This window comes from Mytilus galloprovincialis, chromosome 9 (assembly GCF_965363235.1).
Source record: "Mytilus galloprovincialis chromosome 9, xbMytGall1.hap1.1, whole genome shotgun sequence".
Lineage (NCBI taxonomy): Eukaryota > Metazoa > Mollusca > Bivalvia > Mytilida > Mytilidae > Mytilus > Mytilus galloprovincialis.
In genome coordinates this window covers 75,881,515-75,902,650 of record NC_134846.1, presented here as the reverse complement: position 1 = coordinate 75,902,650, position 21,136 = coordinate 75,881,515, and the positions used below count along the sequence as shown (strand labels likewise).

At 31.0% G+C, this 21,136-nt stretch overlaps 1 protein-coding gene across 1 annotated transcript; it reads right to left on the bottom strand.

Moving 5' to 3' along the window:
• Positions 1-2,785: 2,785 nt before the first annotated feature.
• LOC143045960 (voltage-dependent calcium channel gamma-7 subunit-like) lies at positions 2,786-20,426 on the bottom strand. The gene is made up of 4 exons (XM_076218827.1): positions 19,842-20,426; positions 6,603-6,695; positions 4,991-5,125; positions 2,786-4,080 (listed from the first exon to the last, which is right to left on the bottom strand). The coding sequence occupies exons 1-4, from the start codon at positions 20,035-20,037 to the stop codon at positions 3,779-3,781; spliced, it is 726 nt and encodes a 241-aa protein (XP_076074942.1). The 5' UTR covers positions 20,038-20,426; the 3' UTR covers positions 2,786-3,778.
• Between the last annotated feature and the right edge of the window lie 710 nt (positions 20,427-21,136).

Here is a 21,136-nt window from a genome sequence, read left to right as displayed (position 1 = left end):
ATTTACAATCTTCAGAACCCTTACAATTTTGAAGTCTCGTAATTACTTGCAACAATAAATGACAACATTTTTAGTTCTTTGTCATCTGACAAAAACAAAACACAAATTCCGGAAAAAAATTGACTTTGATTCTGTAGTCGCCTTTTACAAAACAGAGACATCCGAGACGCATACATATAACACGGTTAAAATTTTCTGATAATTTGCATAATATCGATTTAAATTAATCACTATTTATACCGTTTCGGTACTGATAAAGAATGATATAAATTTAATTCTCACAGCACTAGATTATTGAATGTGCTTAAAAATATCTTAAAAACAATTTGATAACACATTTTGGATCATGACAACGAAATAGGATCTCAGAACACCCAAAAGCTACTCGGTTCAATTTTGTCGTAGTATGAGGAGTTGAAACCTCATAAAATTTGCAAATCGAAAATTTAATTTTGAAGTTGAATAATTAAAGATTGATATGCTTTTCTGAATAACTACCGACTTTGCAGGTTTGTTCAAATTACTTTTGCCAGCTCGGTTATAAGCATATATAAACAGTGAAAATTTAGCACCAAATATTAAAATTATTTTATATTTCTATCTGCGTTGAAAATCAGAGGAACAAGCGAAATCTATAAACTTCTTCGAATATAAGGTTGTGTTGGAAATAGCATAACATATAAAACAAAATATAAAAATCTACAATAATAAAGAATTTTGAATGAAAATAAAAAAAAAAGAGGTCTGTGCGTCACGCTCCTATAATTGTCTTTTGAAATTTTTTGATAGCGAAGCATCATAGTTTTTCTGGAAAATAAACTACAAATTGAGTTAGTTTAAGGAACACGACAAATCCTTCATATAAAATATAGAACATATTACAACACTGTGCTAGATAATAAGCATGAATCACTTATCAACACTGAGGTTATGATATAGAACCATGCACAAGCAAGGTGCATTTGACTCCGATCTTTGACTAAACTGCTGAAGGACGATGGTTCTATAAACAAATTGATGATGTTGAATACCAATACGTTAAATTTAGTCACAACTTGTCTAGACTCAGAACATGTTAACCTCTGAGTAAATTTAAATGGTAAAACGATGTTCTTTTGATTTAGCTTGTTGTTTTACGTCTTCTTAACTTCATCTGTCTTCTCGTTTTACATATCTGCATTTATTCATATACTAAATAAGATCATGGGAAACATAACATGCTCATAATCTTAAATAGTTATAACAAAGTACAGATTCATCAAACACATGAAGCAATAATTGATTCGATTTTTATTAATTTTAGATTTTACGTTTCCGAGTTACAGTGTTTTATTCATAAAAAAGGGGGATTTTCTAGTTTTCGGACAATAACTCGAAAATGCTTTCAGTAGTTATCATAAAACTTTGGTAAATGTTTACATCTAAAGATGTAAGCTCCCTTTACACTTTTATAAATTTTTTGATTTTACATTTCCGAGTTATTCCGGGTTTTATTCATTAAAAAGGGGGACTTTTCCAGTTTTCGGACAAAAGCTCAAAAATGCTTTCAGCAATTCTCATGAAACTTTGGTAAATAATTTCTACGAATTAACACTACTGTGCGGCGTGTTTTGTACATCCAACATTCGTGGATTCATTGTTTATAGATAATAGATTAGGGAGGAAAGATTTAAAATTTTATAGACACCATCACAAATTGGTTGATATATACGATGTGTCTGTGTCTTAATCAACTCATGACATTTTTAACCACGTCTTCGATTGTGGGTTAAGATCTATGTCGTCTATCTTCTTAGTGCCGAACGTTACATATTCCCGAATATGACTTGTTCACATTGCTATGCGACGTGTCTCGATATTTTGTACATCCGACATTCATATAATTATTATTGATGTTTTTGTTATGGTTTTGGTTGAATAATGTGTTATGTCGTGTAGTTTGTTGTCAAAATATGTATGAAGTTGTCTTTCTGTACCATCTTTGTCGTTTTCCCGAAAATGACTGGTATACTAAATAAGAATTAGCATTACTGTGCGGCGTGTTTTGTACATCCGACATTCGTGGATTTATTGTTTATGCTTCTTTTATGGTTTCAATGGGAAAATATGTTATGATTTATCGTTTGTACTCCATATGATTATAAATTGCTTTTCACTACCAGCAGTGTCATTAAAATTGTTTGGATGTATATTGTGAAAGATTGCATGTTATTTACGTAAGCGCGCCACTGATTTTGATATCATGTGGTGTTTTTCGCTGATGAAATATTGTTGTCCTGTGGTTTGCATGTTGTGTCGACTTTTATATTATGTGTTTGTGCGTTTCTCTGTTATGAACGTTTTTGCGTGAGTTTGTGCTGTATTTCTGTTACGTGTTTATCGATATTGTTTTTAACATTTTCCCAAAGCAGGAGGCTTTGTATGTCATGAAATCAGGTTTTAACCACCATTTGTTCTTAAAATGTCCTGTACCAAGTCAGGAATACGGCAGTTGTTATCAAATAGTTCGTTTTTATGTGTGTTAGCTTTTGTTTTTGTTGCAATTCGGTGTTACTGTTGTTCCTTCGTTTTCCTTTTATATAGTTGATGTGTTTCTCTCGGTTTTAGTACGTTTTTTTCAATCGGTTTACGACTTTTGAACACCGGTATACCACTGTTGTCTTTATTTAGGGTAAACTTAAAGATTATACATTTACATTTATCTTTATCAGGGTTATCTAGTGGATATAAAGACCTTTTATATTATCACCGATCTGCCACCAGAATATCAAAATAAAACGTCTAATACTCTGTAATAGTTTTACTTGAAGTGACACATGAAATTACATTTAACAATTGATTTAGGTGTACACGGATATAGAACTTATAAGACGTCAAAAAAAAGTTGCTAGTTGCGTGCATAAGAATACATCAACCTATCGAACTGTCTCAACTTTTAAATTGTGCATCGAACATAAAATGTAATTATAAACTAAGCATGCTTTTAAAGCTATCACAAATGACAACATCTTGAGCAAAGGCGTAAAATGTTTTAGATTTTCATGTTAACTCAAGCAAACATAGCTATAATTATAGTTTAGCTTTCAATGTAGCGTTAAAACAGTAATAGTAATGTTCCATTAGTCGTATTGATTTCCCAGTTAAGTAAAACAACTCCAGCAGGGTAGCAGTCATCATGATGATTAATTTATACGTGAATCTACAATTAACTGACCAAACATCTACCAAAATGGAAAATCGAGTGATGACAATTAAGAAATGTTCTACAAATACAATATGTAAAGTATATATTTAGATACAACTTAGTATGGCAAAGCTTTATGTTGTGGTCTTAACGAAATTATATCTTTGCTCTGTCCGCCCCAAAACTATGCGCTGTATTTGGTTTAGGGTGCAATAATTGCAAACTAACTCGCTACCAATTATTAAAAAAACCCTCTTAAAGCGCTAAAAAGCTAAAAATTTCAGTTTTGTGTAAGTTACTTCAATATACAATCATAAGTTCCCCACAGATTTTATATTATTTTACAATGATAGACATGGGAATGATATAATAGTTAAAGACTACGAAATTGCATCCTCGAATGAAGTAAAATGCATAGCAACACTATTAATAAAGTATCTATCGATTTGTCATTATAACAAAAAGTCATAACGACATAACTGTTTTTTTTCAAGGATTGAAACTTGAGTAAAAAATTACATGTTTATGTGCACATTTCCCCGACATCATTACATTACAAATTATTTCTAGACTTTCACGCAAATCGTTTCGAATTTATAATATAATTGTAGGGTTTGATGCTCCGCCTGGAATTTCATCTTCCGGATCTGAAAGAACGCCATCCAATCCTGGAATTATTTTTATCATATCGTCTTTCTTAGAATTTCTTTTCAAAAACAAGGAAATTTGCACTACCGATGACAGCATGGTAAATAAAAATGCTAAACCAGCAAAATAGAACGACCATCCATAACTATACTGAAAAACTAAATCACCGCTTTCGTTATATTGTCGATGTCCAACCTCGTCGTTTATTGATGATATGTACAGAATTATTCCTACCGCAAAAGTTAAACCTGGAAAAAAAATTATTATTAGGTTATACATGAACATGTACAGCAAAGTAAAACGTTAAAATTGATTACATTCAATTAAAAGTATTATTTTTAGCAGTCCAGCCACAAAAGTATAAGTAGTCCAGTAACAAAAGTATGGTAGTGCAGATACACAAGCATCAATAGTCCAGTAACACAAGTATGGAAGTGCAGATACACAAGTATCAATAGACCAGGAACACATTTTTAGGTAAAAAAAGGAGATTTCTGGTATGATTGCCAATGAGACTATAACTATCCACAAAAGTTTAAATGAAGTGGATGTAGGTTATTAAAGACAACCGTACGACCTTCTTGTAGTCCACTTCAGATCAAACGTATTGGTAGTCTTGTGAATAAAGTATCAGTAGTAAAGGTACATATTGCAGTACTGTTTGAAATATAAACGGTCACAATAGGAAGATATAAAATATCGGGATTTTAGTATTTAGTTTTTTTTTGTGCGCAGGTATTTTGTGCTATATTAAGAAACATGATACAGGGTTTTGATTTAAAAATCACAATGCTAGCTTGCCTTAATCGATTTCCAGTTTTTCAAAATACAGAACGACTGCGCATAGTAATGGGACAAACGTATCTCCAAGCAGTGCTAGCTGTTAAGTTCTTATTATCATAGTTATTCGAAAATTCAACAATCAAATCGAATATAGCTTCAAAAATGATTTTCTACGCTAAATAATAAAAACTGACTATATCCTCCTATATAGAGAAATAAAGGCACCAGTACTATACTGCTGTCAAATCAATTAAGAGATTAAAAATAAGAAAAGAACGCCGAAACAACAGCAACCCTGCACTATTATATTCTTTGACAACATATACCATGAAGCTTGAAAAGTAAATGTTCTATATCCAATAATAAAGGCGTTACCTCCAGATATATAGACAACAGATCCGATCAAGGTTTTTATGTCTCCTTGAATGTTTCCAATAGCACTCACAGTAAAACCAGTGACTAGTAAAACCAACGTTATGACAGGGAAAACTGTAGATACTCTGTTGGCTCCTAAAAATAAAAACTTATTATTAATGTAATTGGAAATAAAAATATTGCACGATTTATATTTAGAATACATTTTTTTTTATAGTATATGTCCCTTCCTGTTATTATAAGCTTGTGTGACTTATCACCTTATATTTATTTGCAATAAGTATTACAACGGATGCCAATAACGGTTCAGGGACTTTTTACCCTTTCGGAGTACATGAGTGTACCCAGGCTTTTGTATTTATCTGAGGAAAAATAAAACTCTAACTAAATAAGATTTGTTGTTATCATATTTATACTTCTTTATTTCTCTTCGCTATCTAAAAGAAAAACCATTATACGCCAAAAATCACCCACTTTCATTTTTTGTAATTCAAAAAAGATGATAAAATCCTTAACGGAAAGTAAGGAAAATGATGAGGAGAGTTGGGTTCATACGAAATAGTTATGCGAATTACGTTCTTAAAGACAAGAAGGACAAAAAAATGCACTGTTACTGGTCAACCTTTTTAATCATTAGAAACCTAACAACTGGTGTCGGGTTTGTCAGAATAATGCGAAGGAAGAGAGAGTTGACCATATTAACAAATGACAAATTAATAACAGCACTTGTTCTGTCAAAGTTTGCATTTATGTATTTTGTATCAGAAATTTTAAATTCATTTGTTCTAATTTCATGTGACCCGCATGGAATATAGTTCTCTCTGAAAACAGACTACATGAAACAATTACGCAAGGCAGTCGATTCATCTCTTTCGGTGGCAATAAGTGCTCTGTGACACTAGTATAGATTCATCTCCTCAATAACTACAGCCCAATACAGATATCAATTCCGTAAGATGTTTTATTTTAATCAAATGAGACGATTTGAAAGTCGTCCATTGTATATTCTCTTTGTACCCCGCAGATAATTTGTCTTATCCATAATATATATATATATATATATATATATATATATATATATATATATATATATATATATATATATATATATATATATATATATATATATATATATATATATATATATATATATATATATATATATATATATATATATATATATATATATATATATATATATATATATATATATATATATATATATATATATATAAAGAGATGTAGTATGATTGCCAATAAGACAACCATCCAGTAAACATCAAGAGACGGGAATGTAAAATATTAAAGGTTCAAGTAAGGCATTCGATACATTAAAACTCATACCTTGAGTTATATTATAAAAGGTCTCTACATTTGCCTTAGTATATCCGTTTGAATTTTGGCTAAGTAACATATTGGCGATTTTTTCTTCACCAAATGATAGCATACATTTCAGTGCCTCAAGGGGAAACATTTATTGTTTTTTAGAATAAAAAAGAACAATGCTTAACTTGCTTTAGTTGTTTACAATAAACTCCTACACCACTGTATTGTATGACATATGATGTACTATTACATTCACATCACAAATTAAAATGAAGATTTGTCTTACTCATAATAGCCATGGACGTTTCTTGACCCTCTTCTCTTCCTTCATCTGCATTTTCATATCCTACATTAACACATATGTCTGGGTAATCGTATCCTACAAAAATGAACATTGTAATATATAAATGATAGAATACATATAAAAATCCAATTAAAATAACACTACCAGGAACATTGGAACAGTATATCTAACTGTCAACATATATGTTCCTGTAGGGACTGGCCTAAACATGCCGTAAAGTATGTGGACGAGACGAAAGTAAATGCTGTACATTTCATTGAAAGGTTTTTCCATGAATTGTTCACCGAACGCAGAACAATCTACTAGTACAAGTATATGTTTAACATTAATTGCACTGCTTATGTCACTTATATCTTATACCTTCCTCAACTGTGATTTGATTTATTGCGTCACTGAAATTTATACTTTTCTTAACTTTGAATGGATTACAAAAGTCACTGATATTTTATACTTTTCTGAACTTTGATTGGATTGTTTACGTCACTGATATATTATACTTTCCTTAACTTTGATTGGATTGCTTAATTTACTGATATATTATACTTTTCTTAACTTTGATTGGATTGCTAACATCACTGATATATTATACTTTCCTTAACTTTGATTGGATTGTTTACGTCACTGATATATTATACTTTCCTTAACTTTGATTGGATTGCTTAGTTCACTGATATATTATACTTTTCTTAACTTTGATTGGATTGCTAACATCACTGATATATTATGCTTTTCTTAACTTTGATTGGATTGTTTACGTCACTGATATATCATACTTTCATTAACTTTGATTGGATTGTTTACGTCACTGATATATTATACTTTTCTTAACGTTGATTGGATTGCTAAATAAAGGCAACAGTAGTATACCGCTGTTCAAAACTCATAAATCTATGGACAAAAAACAAAATATCACTGATATATTATACTTAACTTTGATTGATTGTTTACATCACTGATATATAATACTTTCCTTAACTTTGATTGGATTGTTTACGTCACTGATATAGTATACTTTTATTAACTTTGATTGGATTGTTTACGTCACTGATATATTAAAATTTCCTTAACTTTGATTGGATTGCTTGCGTCACTGAAAAAAAAAAGTAAATCACAAAAATACTAAACTTCGAGGAAAATTTAAAACGAAAAATCCCTAATAAAATGACAAAATCAAATGACAAATCACATCAAACGAATTAACAACAACTGTCATATTCCTGACTTGGTACAGGCATTTTCAAATGTAGAAAACGGTGGATTAAACATGGTTTCATAGCGCTAAACCTCTCACTTGTATGACAGTTGCACCAAATCCCGTTATATCTACAACGATGCGTGAACAAAACAGACATATAATAGAAAAAATTGTCACAATATGGTGACAAAAGTCATCACTGTGTTACAACCTCAAACTAAATAAACATTTACAAAAAGCACAAAAAGCATCTATCAAATTAAAAAAACAAATTCATTGCTTCGCGTTTCTGACGTCAGCAAATGTAAACGTCACATAGGAAGAAATTTTGTCGTTCAATGTAAATTACATCCGTGATGTCTAATACTTTCCTTAACTTTGATTGGATTGTTTACGTCACTGATATCTTATACACTTTCCTTAACTTTGATTATATAACTTATGTTACTGAAGCCTTATACTTGTTAACCTCCTATTTGTTTTATACTTTCCTCAGCTTTGATTAGAATGCTTACCTCACTGATATCTTATAATTTCCTATTAGCTTTGATTAGATTGCTTACGTTTTTGGTCGTTTATACTTTCAATTTCATTACTGCTTATAGACTTCTCTTCTGTAAAGTAGTCAATGATTCCGTAACGACATCATTTAGATTAACGAAAGATTGATCATGCAAATTTTCAAAACCACTTTCTACAAATTCCTTCCAGAAACCTTGACATTGTTTGGTTAAGAGTGATATGCTTAAAAAGCTTATTTGTCCTATGTTATGCACCTGTTGTTTAATGGTACTCGTTTGTTTATGTGGTTCAGAAGTATTTCTCGTTTCTCATTTTTTATATGGATTAGGCCGTTGGTTTTCTTGTTTGAATTGTTTTACACTAGTCATTTTAAGGTCCTTAAAAGCTTGCTGTTCGATGTGAGGCAAGGCTCATTATTGATGGCCGTACTTTGTTTTATAACTGTTAACTTTTTATACATTGGGACTTGGATAGAGAGTTGTCTAATTGGCACTTATACCACATATTATCCCAAGCAGATAACCTTAGCCGTATTTGGAACAACTTTTAAGAATTTTGTGCTATCAATTCTCTTCATCTTTGTTTGGCTTTCTTTACTCTTTTGACCTGTGCGTCACTAATGAGTCTTATGTAGACGAAACACGCGTCTGGTGTATTGAATAATAGGCCTGATATCTTTAATAACTATAAGCTTGTCGTAATGTTCTATTGTATTGTTTATTTGTGTGTTTCTCTGTCCTGTATGTTCTTCCATTTATTTGTATTTTAGTCCTGGCATGAAATGTTGCCATTTTAGTGTTATATTTAATATTGCCACTAAATTTGGAGGTTTGGCTAGCCACAAAAGCAGGTTCAACACACCATTTTTTTTTAAATGTCGTGAACCAAGTCAGGAAAATTGCTATTGTTATCTTATAGTTCGTTTCTGTGTGTGTTGCATTTTAGTATTTCTGTAGTGTCGTTGTTCTACTCTTATACTAGATGTGTTTCCCTCTGTTTAAGTTTGTCACCTGGATTTGTTTTTTCTCAATCGATTTATGAATTTCGAACAGCGGTATACTACTGTTGCCTTTATTCTCATTTATATTATATTAACATCATTTAATCGCATGAGGTTGGACTGATTTGGTTTATTAGATGGATGAGGTTGTTTTTTTGCGCTATTTATATTCACAAAAAAAAACCCTCACATGTAAAATATTTATTCCATATAGACGTAAAGTTTTTAACTTCTATGTCATTTGGCTGTGCTTGAAAGTTGTCTCATTTGCAATCATACCACACCTTCTTATGAGTATCTTAATCTTTATATATGTATTGTTCACCATTGACAGATATTTGTATTTACATCTTATAGTATTAGCTGTAAGGACATTTGGTATGATTGCCAAATCGACTACATTCACCAACGAACGGTGGATGCTTTGCGATGAATACAATATTTTAAAGGCACCTTGGTTTCGTAAAATACATTCATCTAGACACAATAGCCCTGCATTAGAAGCTTTTTTGTCGTGTAAACGAATAAAAAAGGACTTTATTCTTAATCTGCTTCAAATTTTGTGATTAAAAGATTTATTTTCGTCTTTGACCCACAGTTACTGATGTATCAATGCATTATATATATATTTTATTTACTGATATACAGCGAGAAAATTCCGCACCAGGAGGCGTCCTTCAGCTAGCCTCTTAACACCATTGCCATGCCATTATCACTATCAGATAGCGCATATGATATACTGAACCTTGGTTATTAACTACACTCTAAACATTACAGTTATGACGATTTGATCTTTTATTTACCCGAGAAGAATCCTATATACTTGGTACGAATTCATACAAGTATTTTACTTTTTATGAAGATTTGCACAATAATAATATACTATTTATCATATTTTGTTATTAGTTTGAAATAAAACCCATTTTACGAACAACACTGACAGCTAGATAGTGACCATGTTATGAGAAAATGACTAATTAGGATTTGATCTGAAAATTATTTAGTGTTTTCGTAAAAATAAACTGTTTTATAATATTAAGATGTCAATATTCCCTTTACTAAAGGTCTATGCTAACGGCAAATTGAAGGATACGAAGATCTGTAGGGAATTGGTTTGACAGTTCAACAGATATATACTATACGATTTTGAAACATTTTCAAGGGATGCTATCGATTATGTGTTAATATTTTGTTAACTTTGTTAATAGCAAATAAACACCATATTTATAGAAGAAATGACATTTATAGAATACCAAGGTGGTCCAAGGTTATCTCAAAGTGTGGTTCGACTTTGACAGTTCATATATAGGATAACATTGGATTTTGACGACGTCTTGTCCAAGTCAAAGATGATAATTATGCTTCTCAAATTCAACAAATGTTCGTGTAGAAATTGGAATGTACACTTAAGATTAAACCGAATAATTTCACGAATACACTAAGTAATCACTGTCATGAAAAATTAGAAAAATACTCAAATAGTAAGTATGGCATAGCAAAAACCTTATTTCAGACTTGCCTGCATGATGGATATGTTGCTGTCGTAAAGCAGCGTTAATCGGATTGTCTACATCAAGACTACATGATTTTAATATAGATTTATAATATTTAGTTTTTGTCTGCACTTTTATTTAGTTAAATCAATTCATAATGTTTACAAATAAAAATAAAATTGAGAATGGAAATGGGGAATGTTTCAAAGAGACAACTAACCGACCAAAGAACAGAAAATAGCCGAAGACCACTAATGGGTCTCCAATATTATACAGCGAGAAAATCCCGCACCCGGAGGCGTGCTTCAGCTGGTCCCAAACAAAAATGTGTGTGTACTAGTTCAGTGATAATCGTCGTCATACAAAACTCCAAAATATATAAATGAATTAAATTCATACAAGACTTACTAAGGTCGAAGGCTCCAGACTTGAGAAGGCGCAAAAACATGTAATACGAAAATTAGATTAATTAGCCTCAACTTCGCTATAGAAAATGGAAAATTTAATGGCATAACAAGAAATAATACAATATGATTGCACTTTTTGTAAAAATGGCATTGCGACCATTGGTTTTCCCGTTTGAATGGTTTTACACTAGTAATTTTGGGGCCCTTTATAGCTTGTTGTTCGGTGTGAGCCAAGGCTCCATGTTGAAGACCGTACATTGACCTATAGTGGTTTACTTTTATTAATTGTTATTTGGATGGAGAGTTGTCTCATTGGCACTCGCATACAACTTCCTATATCTATTTTAAGGTTTTCGAAAGTTTCATATTAAGTTTATCAAACTAATGATTTCGATCAATGTAAAAGGGTTGTTTGATTGTGGTATAAAAACTCGACAGCAAAAATTGCTTAATTCGTTGAAAAATTCTAATTACAACATAAAACGACACATTCAAACAATTTCAGAGAGGAAAGTGAATATGAAGAGCATGAAGCAAAGACGAAATAAACAGTTTATGATATACATGTATTACCAGGCAGTTTAAACAATATTATAGTTTGAGCCATGAAAAAAACCCAAACATTTTATAACAATATCAAGTTTTGAAGGATTATTTGCCAAGTCTGTTTCGCGTATGGAATCCTGCCAGAAATAAGCTAGCAAACAATTCCAGCGACCAAGCAAGATAGTGATCAATTTTATCGAGTTTGAGTCTGGTTAGCACCTGTATTATTATCTAGGATACATGCAATATATCTGGAATTATTCGAGAAAAACGCATTTCAATCTAAAGGATGTTCTATGTTTGATTTATAGATCTGGCTCATACTGAAATTGAGGTTTATAATGAGTGTTGTGTCCGTTCGTCTGTTCTCTTTTTGGTGATTGATATTTAGCATCATTTAATAGAACTCACCAATATTGTCAATATGTCTTATTCTTACTAAATAACAACAAATCAGTTATCGAAGCTTAATTTCATAGAATACTACATATTACTCATTTCTCTGTTAGAATTTATACATGCAATTTGACCAATTTAAAGTTCATGCAAAAAATTCAGAAGAAAAATATCTAGAAAACGTATATATAGCCTTATTAAGTTTATCTCTAAGGAGTTCGAATATCAATTTATAATGGTAAATTGTCTCCGTGTTAACTTCAAATTCAATTAATAAGTACATGGAAATCAATTACTGGAGTCCTTGAATGTAATGAAATTGTTATCAATGAACTAAAAGAAAATAAGTAAAATATATTTGACATGACGATATTATTTCTGAATCAATAATTTTAGCGGAGAAAAAACGTAAACATTTCACGAAAAGAGTTTAAAAAAAAAGAACTTTTGAAATGAAACAGTAACAGTTAATATAAGTATATTTAACAACAACACGACCATGCAACAAATCACAATGCACTACACAAATTAAAAAAAAACAAATATACTTTTGAAACCAAACAGAAAAAGTAAATGTTAGTGTACTTTTAAAACAACAACACGACCATACAACGATTCACAATGCACTACACAAATTAAAAAAAAAAAAAAAGTAAATATAAGTGTATTTAACAACAACACGACCATACAACAAATCACAATGCACTACACAGAAAATTGACGATAGAACAAAACGAACCTCATTAAAAATTAACCATTCTGAGTGGTCCCCCCAGATAATGTAAGCGGTGGTCAAAGGACATCAAGTATAATATTATTGTATTGCTTGTAAGCTACAAAATTCTCGTTTTGGTTTTCTATTATAGAATTTATATTTCAAACGGTAATAATACATAATAGCTTGAGCATTTGATAGTTAGTTGAAACCTACACAAATCAACCTTAATACCTTTTGACTTGTTGGTTGATTTAAATTTGCTTAATATCCAGTGGGATATAATTTCATGCATTTAAAAGATAAAACATCAATATCATTAATTCTATTTTTGTATTTATTAGGAAAATAGCACAGGGAATAGAGAAACGCACATAATCGTAACTGAATTATAAGACTGTCAAGCATGGACGAGAAAATTGACGAGTTTGGCTAACCATCGTGTAAGAGTTCGAGTTAAAGTTAGAGTTAGAGTCCCAGTGCGAGATATCTTTCGAATTAAACTGAGTTCAAGTCAGGTTTCGAGTTAATGTTCGAGACACACTATGAAATAGAGTCATGTTTCGAGTTAGAAAGTGATCGAGTGAAATTTTTAATAAGAATTCGAGTATAGATTTTTGTTCTTACTTCAATATTTATTTTTATTTTTTCAAAACATTTCAAAACACTGTAAAAAATTCACAAAACAAGCAGCAGTCATATAGAAGAGTATAATTTTCTTGAAGTTTTCCAACTGTAAAATAATCATTCAGAGAATTACTTATTCTTGCTTCGGTCAAAAGACAATTTATTCGGACAATTATTCAATCATCATTATGAAAAAAACTGACTTAATTGTTTTTGTTACCCGATTATTATAGTAGGGGTATTATCTTTTCTTCTTTGTGTGACCGTCCGTCCATTAGTCTGTATCACAAGTTAAAATTTTGGTGTATGGTAGTCTATGTTGAATTTGTTAACATAAACTTAACATTTTCTATACATAATTGTTCATGATGGTGTTGATCAAGATTTCACGGTTATCTTATCAAAAGATTCTATTTAGTTCTTCGACATGAAAATTCTTGTCATATATACTGTATATAAATATGGATTTCGATTGTCATTTTGAAGTTTCTATACTTCCTGATCACAGCAGTATAACTGTTTACGAATTCTGTTCTCTTAATTGATTCTTAAAAAAAGGAAATAAGCAAAATCCCAAAAATACAGAACTCCTAGGAAAATTCAAAACGGAAAATCCCTTATTAAATGGCAAAATGAAAGCTCAAACACATTAAACGAATGTATAACAACTATCATACTCCTGACTTAGTACGTGCATTTTCTTATGTAGGAAAATGTTGGATTAAACCTGGTTTTATAGCTAGCTTGACCTCTCACTTGTATGACAGTCGTATCAAACTCCATTCCTAATCACCAATATTTCCGTAGCGTGACTGCAATAGATATAATGTCGGTTTTGTCGAGTTACTGGCAAACTTCGTGACTACTAGTAAATTCAGTAGTCCTATCTTATGATTGTATTTGTTAAGCAATTGGCACATGTAAACATGTTAGAAGTGACAAATTTCGATGAAACGTGACACCCTATCCAAACGTGCATCTGTTTATAAAGATATAAAAGTATATAAATAGTAAATGCTTTAGAGAGTTTGCTTCTCAGTTTCAAAATAATAAGCTTTTCAAAACACTTGTTTATATTTATAGGGGATTAATAAAGGAATAAAAAGAGCCAAAAAAAATATATAGGTCAATGTGCTTGTTTTTGAGATATAAGCCATTGCAATTTTGGCGGGGAAATGTTCACTCATGATTTTTCATAGCTTTATCGTTGACATGTTTAAGTTCTCAAAGACTTTTTAAAATATAATTAAAATAATATAAGACTTTTTACAAATGGCTTATCATTACACATGTAAAAGATTTATGAAAAGAAAACTTGGGATCAATGAGCATTTTTTGAACACCATTGGGTATGAAACAAAGTCAAAAGAAAGTGCGGTATTCTGAAGAATATCAATGGACATGTTGGCAATTTTTGCAAGAGAAGACAAATTGAAACCTCAGTGCAATTTCAGTCTACATGAGACGATAACAACTAAAGAATAAAAACATATCTAAATCAGCAAGACATAACTCACACTTGGTCATCAGCAATAGACAGGGGTCTATACAACTATTAATCGCCAGAACCCTTATGTTGTACTTGCATATAAAAACGACTATAAAGTTCTGTAAATAGTTATCAAAGGTACCAGGATTATAATTTAGTACGCCAGACGCGCGTTTCGTCTACATAAGACTCATCAGTGACGCTCATATCAAAATATTATAAAGCAAAACAAGTACAAAGTTGAAGAGCATTGAGCACTGTAAATAACACGAATTGTTTCAAACCACAAAAAAATGTGATATGACAAAAAAGAGACACTAACGATTTCTGTGCATGTGAACATGAGGCTATGAAATTTTTTTTTGTTGAAAAATAGACAAATAGATAAATAATAAAAATGATAAGATAGATAAACAAAAGATAAACAAACAAAAAATTGAATAAGAAAATAAATGAATAAGAATATTTATAACACAAACAAAATAGAAATAATAAATCAAAGAAATAATTTATTTGAATAAATTGAATATATTAAATCAAACAAATGAATATATTATATTAAATAAATAGAAACTTTCACCAACTGTATGTCATTGGTCAATAAGTATTTCACGAAAAGGCAAATAGAAAAGTTTGATTTAAAACAAGTTGTAGAAAAGAAAGTTCAATGATAATAAAGTTTTTTTTTTTTAAAGTGCTTTTCTTAGGAACGACCAATCTGTCAATATCTTTTTAAAACCATTAAGTCTACTATAAGACTTATGTGAACTGCATCACTTTATTTCTGTCGACATTAAAGGATTCTAATTATGAACCATAGCATGTAATAACAATCTTAATCTTCATCAGAAGTATATTTTTAGTTTTGACCTTTTCAGTAAAAATGTAGTTTCCTCCGCATTAGTCTGTATATATTGAAACCTTGATTTGATCTGTACTGAAGGCTTAAATTTGTATTGTATGATTTCAGGAGATTACAATATAAAAAAGAAGATGTGGTATGATTGCCAATGAGATAACTGTCCACAAGAGACCAAAATTACACAGACATTAAGAACTATAGGTCACCGTACGGCCTTCAACAATGAGCAAACCCATACCACATAGTCAGCTATAAAAGGCTCCAATATGACAATGTAAAACAATTCAAACGAGAAAACTAACGGCCTTATTTATATAAAAAATGAACCAAAAACAAATATGTAACACATAAACAAACGACAACCAATGAATTACAGGCTCCTGACTTGGGACAGGCACATACATAAATAATGTGGCGGGGTTAAACATTTTAGCGGGATCCCAACCCTCCCCCTAACCTGGAACAGCGGTATAACAGTATAACATAATAAAGAACAAACTATAAAAATCAGTTGAAAAAGGCTTAACTCATCAGATGGACAAAAATACAAGTGGACGTGGCCGGGCACTTGTACATCCCGACAAAAAGACACTAGGAACGGATATGAGAGTACTCGCAGTTATCTGACAGCTAGTTCAAAGCCACTAACAACTAACAAAACAATCATGCATCTAAGACTAAACTATCAACCCGTACACATCCAACATCCAATGGATTTAGTGTAAAGACGTCATAAACAGTCAGAGAAAAACATGACCTTGTGCAATGCCAATTTACAGGTATCGACAGATTGTAGATCCATGAAAGTGTATATGTATACAACATACTAGTACTATTTAGTTTGCTTTTAATTTACTGATAACAAAATCAATATCTATTCCAATAAAAACAATATTCAATGATCTTATTACAGTGTTGAATTGGTAACCTTTTAGAATAAGTTTATTTAAAGGAGTGATAAATTTACAAGGATCTTTTCTAAATTTGTCGGACACGGTTAACAACATTTCCGTAAAAATGAGGATGTGCTATCCCGTTTGAAATAAGTTTTCTTCAGGTACAACCAAACTTCAAAACCAAATCTTTATATCTATGGAAAAATTTAGTAAAGGTTTTAAGTACATGTAATTTATGGTAACGACATCCCTGGTTTAATAATTTACCAGTAATACATAGATTGCGTTCGTTAATATCAAAAACGTCACAACAGACATGGGCATAGCGAACGAGCTGTGAAATATAAACACCGTAAGATGGTGCCAAAGGAACATCACCATCTAAAAATGGAAAATTAACAATAGGGAACGAAAAATCGTCCCTTTTGTCGTTAATTGTAGTGTGGAGATTCCCGTTTAAAACCGAAATATCTAAATCTAGGAAAGGACAGTTGTTACCGTATAAATTTATTTTATTTAAAGTATGTTCCTTGGGGTAAATTTCAGCAGTATATTAAGAAAATTCTTGATTATTTAACGAAAAAATATCATCAAGATAACGGTAAGTAATGTTGAATTTATCAATTAAATGCAATTTCGACGGGTCTTTACAGAGTTTAGTCATAAACTGTGATTCGTAACAGTACAAACACAAGTCTGCTATTAAAGGGGCACAATAAGTACCCATGGGTATGCCTACATCCTGTCGATAAACTTTGTTGCCGAAACGTACATAAATATTATCAAGGAGAAAATTAACAGCTTCAATCATCAAATCACACCTTCAGTAAGTATATCTAGGATACTTTCTCAGTAGAGAAGAAGGCTTTAAATGAGTTGCAGCAAATATAAGTCCCTTTTATTGATTTAGTTGATAGATGTCCGATTATAGTCCAGTGGCAATTATTTCATGTACATCCAGCAGGAAAACAAATTAGCAATTAATGTAATAGTAGACACATTGAACGGTTTTTAGTCATTCAAATATTTCTAGTCAGAGTATATAAATGAATTAACGTGAGGAGGAATAATGAACTTAATGTGTCTCAGCTGCTCTGCAAATATACAAATGTTAACGGAATTAAATCAACAACAAAACTGTGCCAATGAAAAATAAGTTCTCTAAAATAATATCCCGAGGAAATAACAAAGAGTGTTTATACATGTTTTCCTTCATTTTATTTTTAAATTTCTGAATGTAAATGAAAAAACGACGAGAGATCAAGAATATATTAACTAAATAAGAAAACCCTGATTTGTGTTTTTCGGTTGTCATTCTTAAAAACAAACAAATTAATCAGCATCACTCGTATGTTCTGTAGCTAGCAAACACTTTTGTTATACATAACTTTAATTAAAATTGAGAATGAAAATTGGGAATATGTCAAAGAAACAACAACCCGACCAAAGATTGTTTGCATTATGAAGAGAAAAGCTCGGGAAAAAATGTTCTATGGCCCGTTTCGGATTTATTGCCAGTTCCTTGTTCGAACAAAAGAATCAGTGAAGAATGACTCAAATTGAAATAAATGTAAAAAAAACAACAACATAACTTAAAGTCATAAAGAAACGAGTGACTGGTGAAAAATAATGTTCATCCAATTCTTGAACCAATGCATGTATATATCATAAACTTAGTCCTCTGTGCACGATTTTATCATTTTTTACGCAAATATATCGTATCATCGTAAATTTTTTTCTATCTGTATGTTATGATTTAACAAATATGGCTAATCATTAAATGCCGTGTTTTGAAGCCGAAGTTTACCGATTGTCACCTTATAGTAAATAATCAACAAAAAGCATGGGTATTTAGCACGTGTTTAACATATACTATCAGGTAATTATTCTAATGACAGATTCATGCGTATTGCTATCACCGGGTTTTTACAAGGAGGGTTACGCTTAGGTCACTATGCATACGGAAAGTATGTCTGCGAATTGCTTCCTGGCAGCAAGCAATTAAAAATAAGAAAACTTCTTCTAAATGTGGACAAATTAAAGAATTTTCCTCAGAAAAAAGTATATGTACATAAGTTGTATAATGAAAACTATCCATTTAGTTTTAAAAAACATATGCATATTTTTTTTTTAATTTGAGGTTTCATATGACTTTAAGCAATAAACAATATACCTACATGAAGAACGAACCATTACTAACAGTTATTTTTTGTAAGGATGTAGACCTTGTTATTTTGTATAGACACGTGTCTGTCATTGAAAAAAAAAAAACGTACGTAAACATTTAGAAACTGTTCATGCCGGTTGGGTTGCTGCATCATCGACGTATTGCGGTTTGATCATATATACTAAGAAAAATAAAACAGTTTTACGACTGAAATGATTAATATATGGACAATGTATCACTATCTGCTGGTGTCTATTCAGGTGGGAATCATTCAATTACTCGTTCAGCAAGGAAAATACATTTACTGTATCAGAGAGATGAATTTCCCTACTATTCAAATGTCCAACATTGTTAGAACTTAAGGTCAAGTGTGAAGATATATCATGACATCATTAATGATTGAAGTGACAACTATGTTCTTGTTATTTCTAATTTGTAAGTTGAAGGATACGTTCTCCGTATTAAGAAGTTTTTATTTGGGGGAATTTGGAAGTTAACAGTATAATGTTACAAATTAGTTTTATATAGTTATGTTTGCTTGATCTTTTGACATTAAAAAAGAAACAAATGTGAACCGTGAAAAAATAAGAAAGAATCTTAACTTCTATCTAAACAGCAATCAACAAAACTAAATGAAAACCAAAAAAGAAAAAAACTCATCAAAAATCAAATATTTAGCATCTGTAAGTTTTCTATCTATCATTTCAGCTTAAAAAAGGAAAAGTTTTACACACAAAAACATTGACTCAAAATCGGAAAGTCTATAAAGCATAAATGTTAAAACAAAAGCTAAAAGTACGTTTTGAGTTTTTTTTTCCGGTTTACATATATGATACATAATGTAAATAAACTCATTAAAGATACCAGGACTTAATTATATATATATATAACAGGCGTAAGACTTACCCACAATAATGCAAAGTCGCCATAATCCTGTTCTTATATGGGCGGTAAATTTCAGAGTCCCATTTTCTATGTTCTTAATTGTCTCCTCTTCCGTAAACAACCACGAATCAGTGCCTACAGCAAGGGCCATAGTGCCTACTGCAACAGCACCAAGACACATGGAGAGAAAAGACAGAAACCGGACATTACAATGCATTTCTATGACAATTAATATCCAAACATTGTGTCATTGGTAGTTTCACTTTAAAATCATTTCGATCACTTACATTGTAAAGTGTGAAAATAATTTCCAGAACGTTAAGTTTGTCTCTCGAGTATTTATAAGGAGAACTTGATGCGTTATTCCTGATTTTCAATTAAATAATGTTATACGATTCCAAGATAGTACCAACATTGATGGTCGCTAACGAGTTGTTCACAGAAAATCGAAATATATGGTTGATAATCAAATTTGTTAATCTAATTACTTCTTTTATAAAGCAAACTTCTAAATGTGTGCATGCATGATTAAAAATCCGATAATATTGCTGAAAAGTTTCAATAAAATGTTCTCATTGTCTGGACACAGATACCTTGGTGTATTGACTATTCGATACAACATCAAAGATCACATTTATAAAAATATTCTCTCTATATGTAGTTAACGAAATTGATTGTTCTTCAGAGAGAAATGTTTTCAGTCCAAAATAAGTATTTAGTTTTTTCTTATGGTGTTGTGCTGAATAATCATTGATTTGTATAAAGTTATCACATCAACATATATTCCCTAGACTTTTCAACATTTTACTTATCTCTACCATATAAATATTTTCAGAAGATAACTGCACCAAACGGTTTCAGAGGAGTTGGGAATTACGTCAAACTGTATCCATCTTGGGAACTCAATTGCTTTTTCTTGTCGGGGTCTATAGTTTGTTTTTCTTTTTAAATTGTATACATTGATTAAGTCTTGTAAATGTAATGCTTTTCAGATCAAATGAGAGAAATGCGTAGGCTCCCCAACTCCCTTGGTACAACAACAAAAAAAAGAAGACAAATATTGAAATGGCACTGCATGTTTTTGTTACTTAAAAGGCATCATACGGATTTTTGTTATCCGTGTATAAGTACATGTATTATTAACGAGAAAAAAAAAGTCAAAATAAAGGAAAAACATATGAAGTATTATTAAAAATTCCCAGCTGCTTTCCAGATTTATCCATTGTTTAGAGTGTAAATGTGATGAAGTGTGTTAGTTTACAAATTGATCGTATTATTGACTAGTACTATGTCACTGTCAATTCAAGGACCCTGTG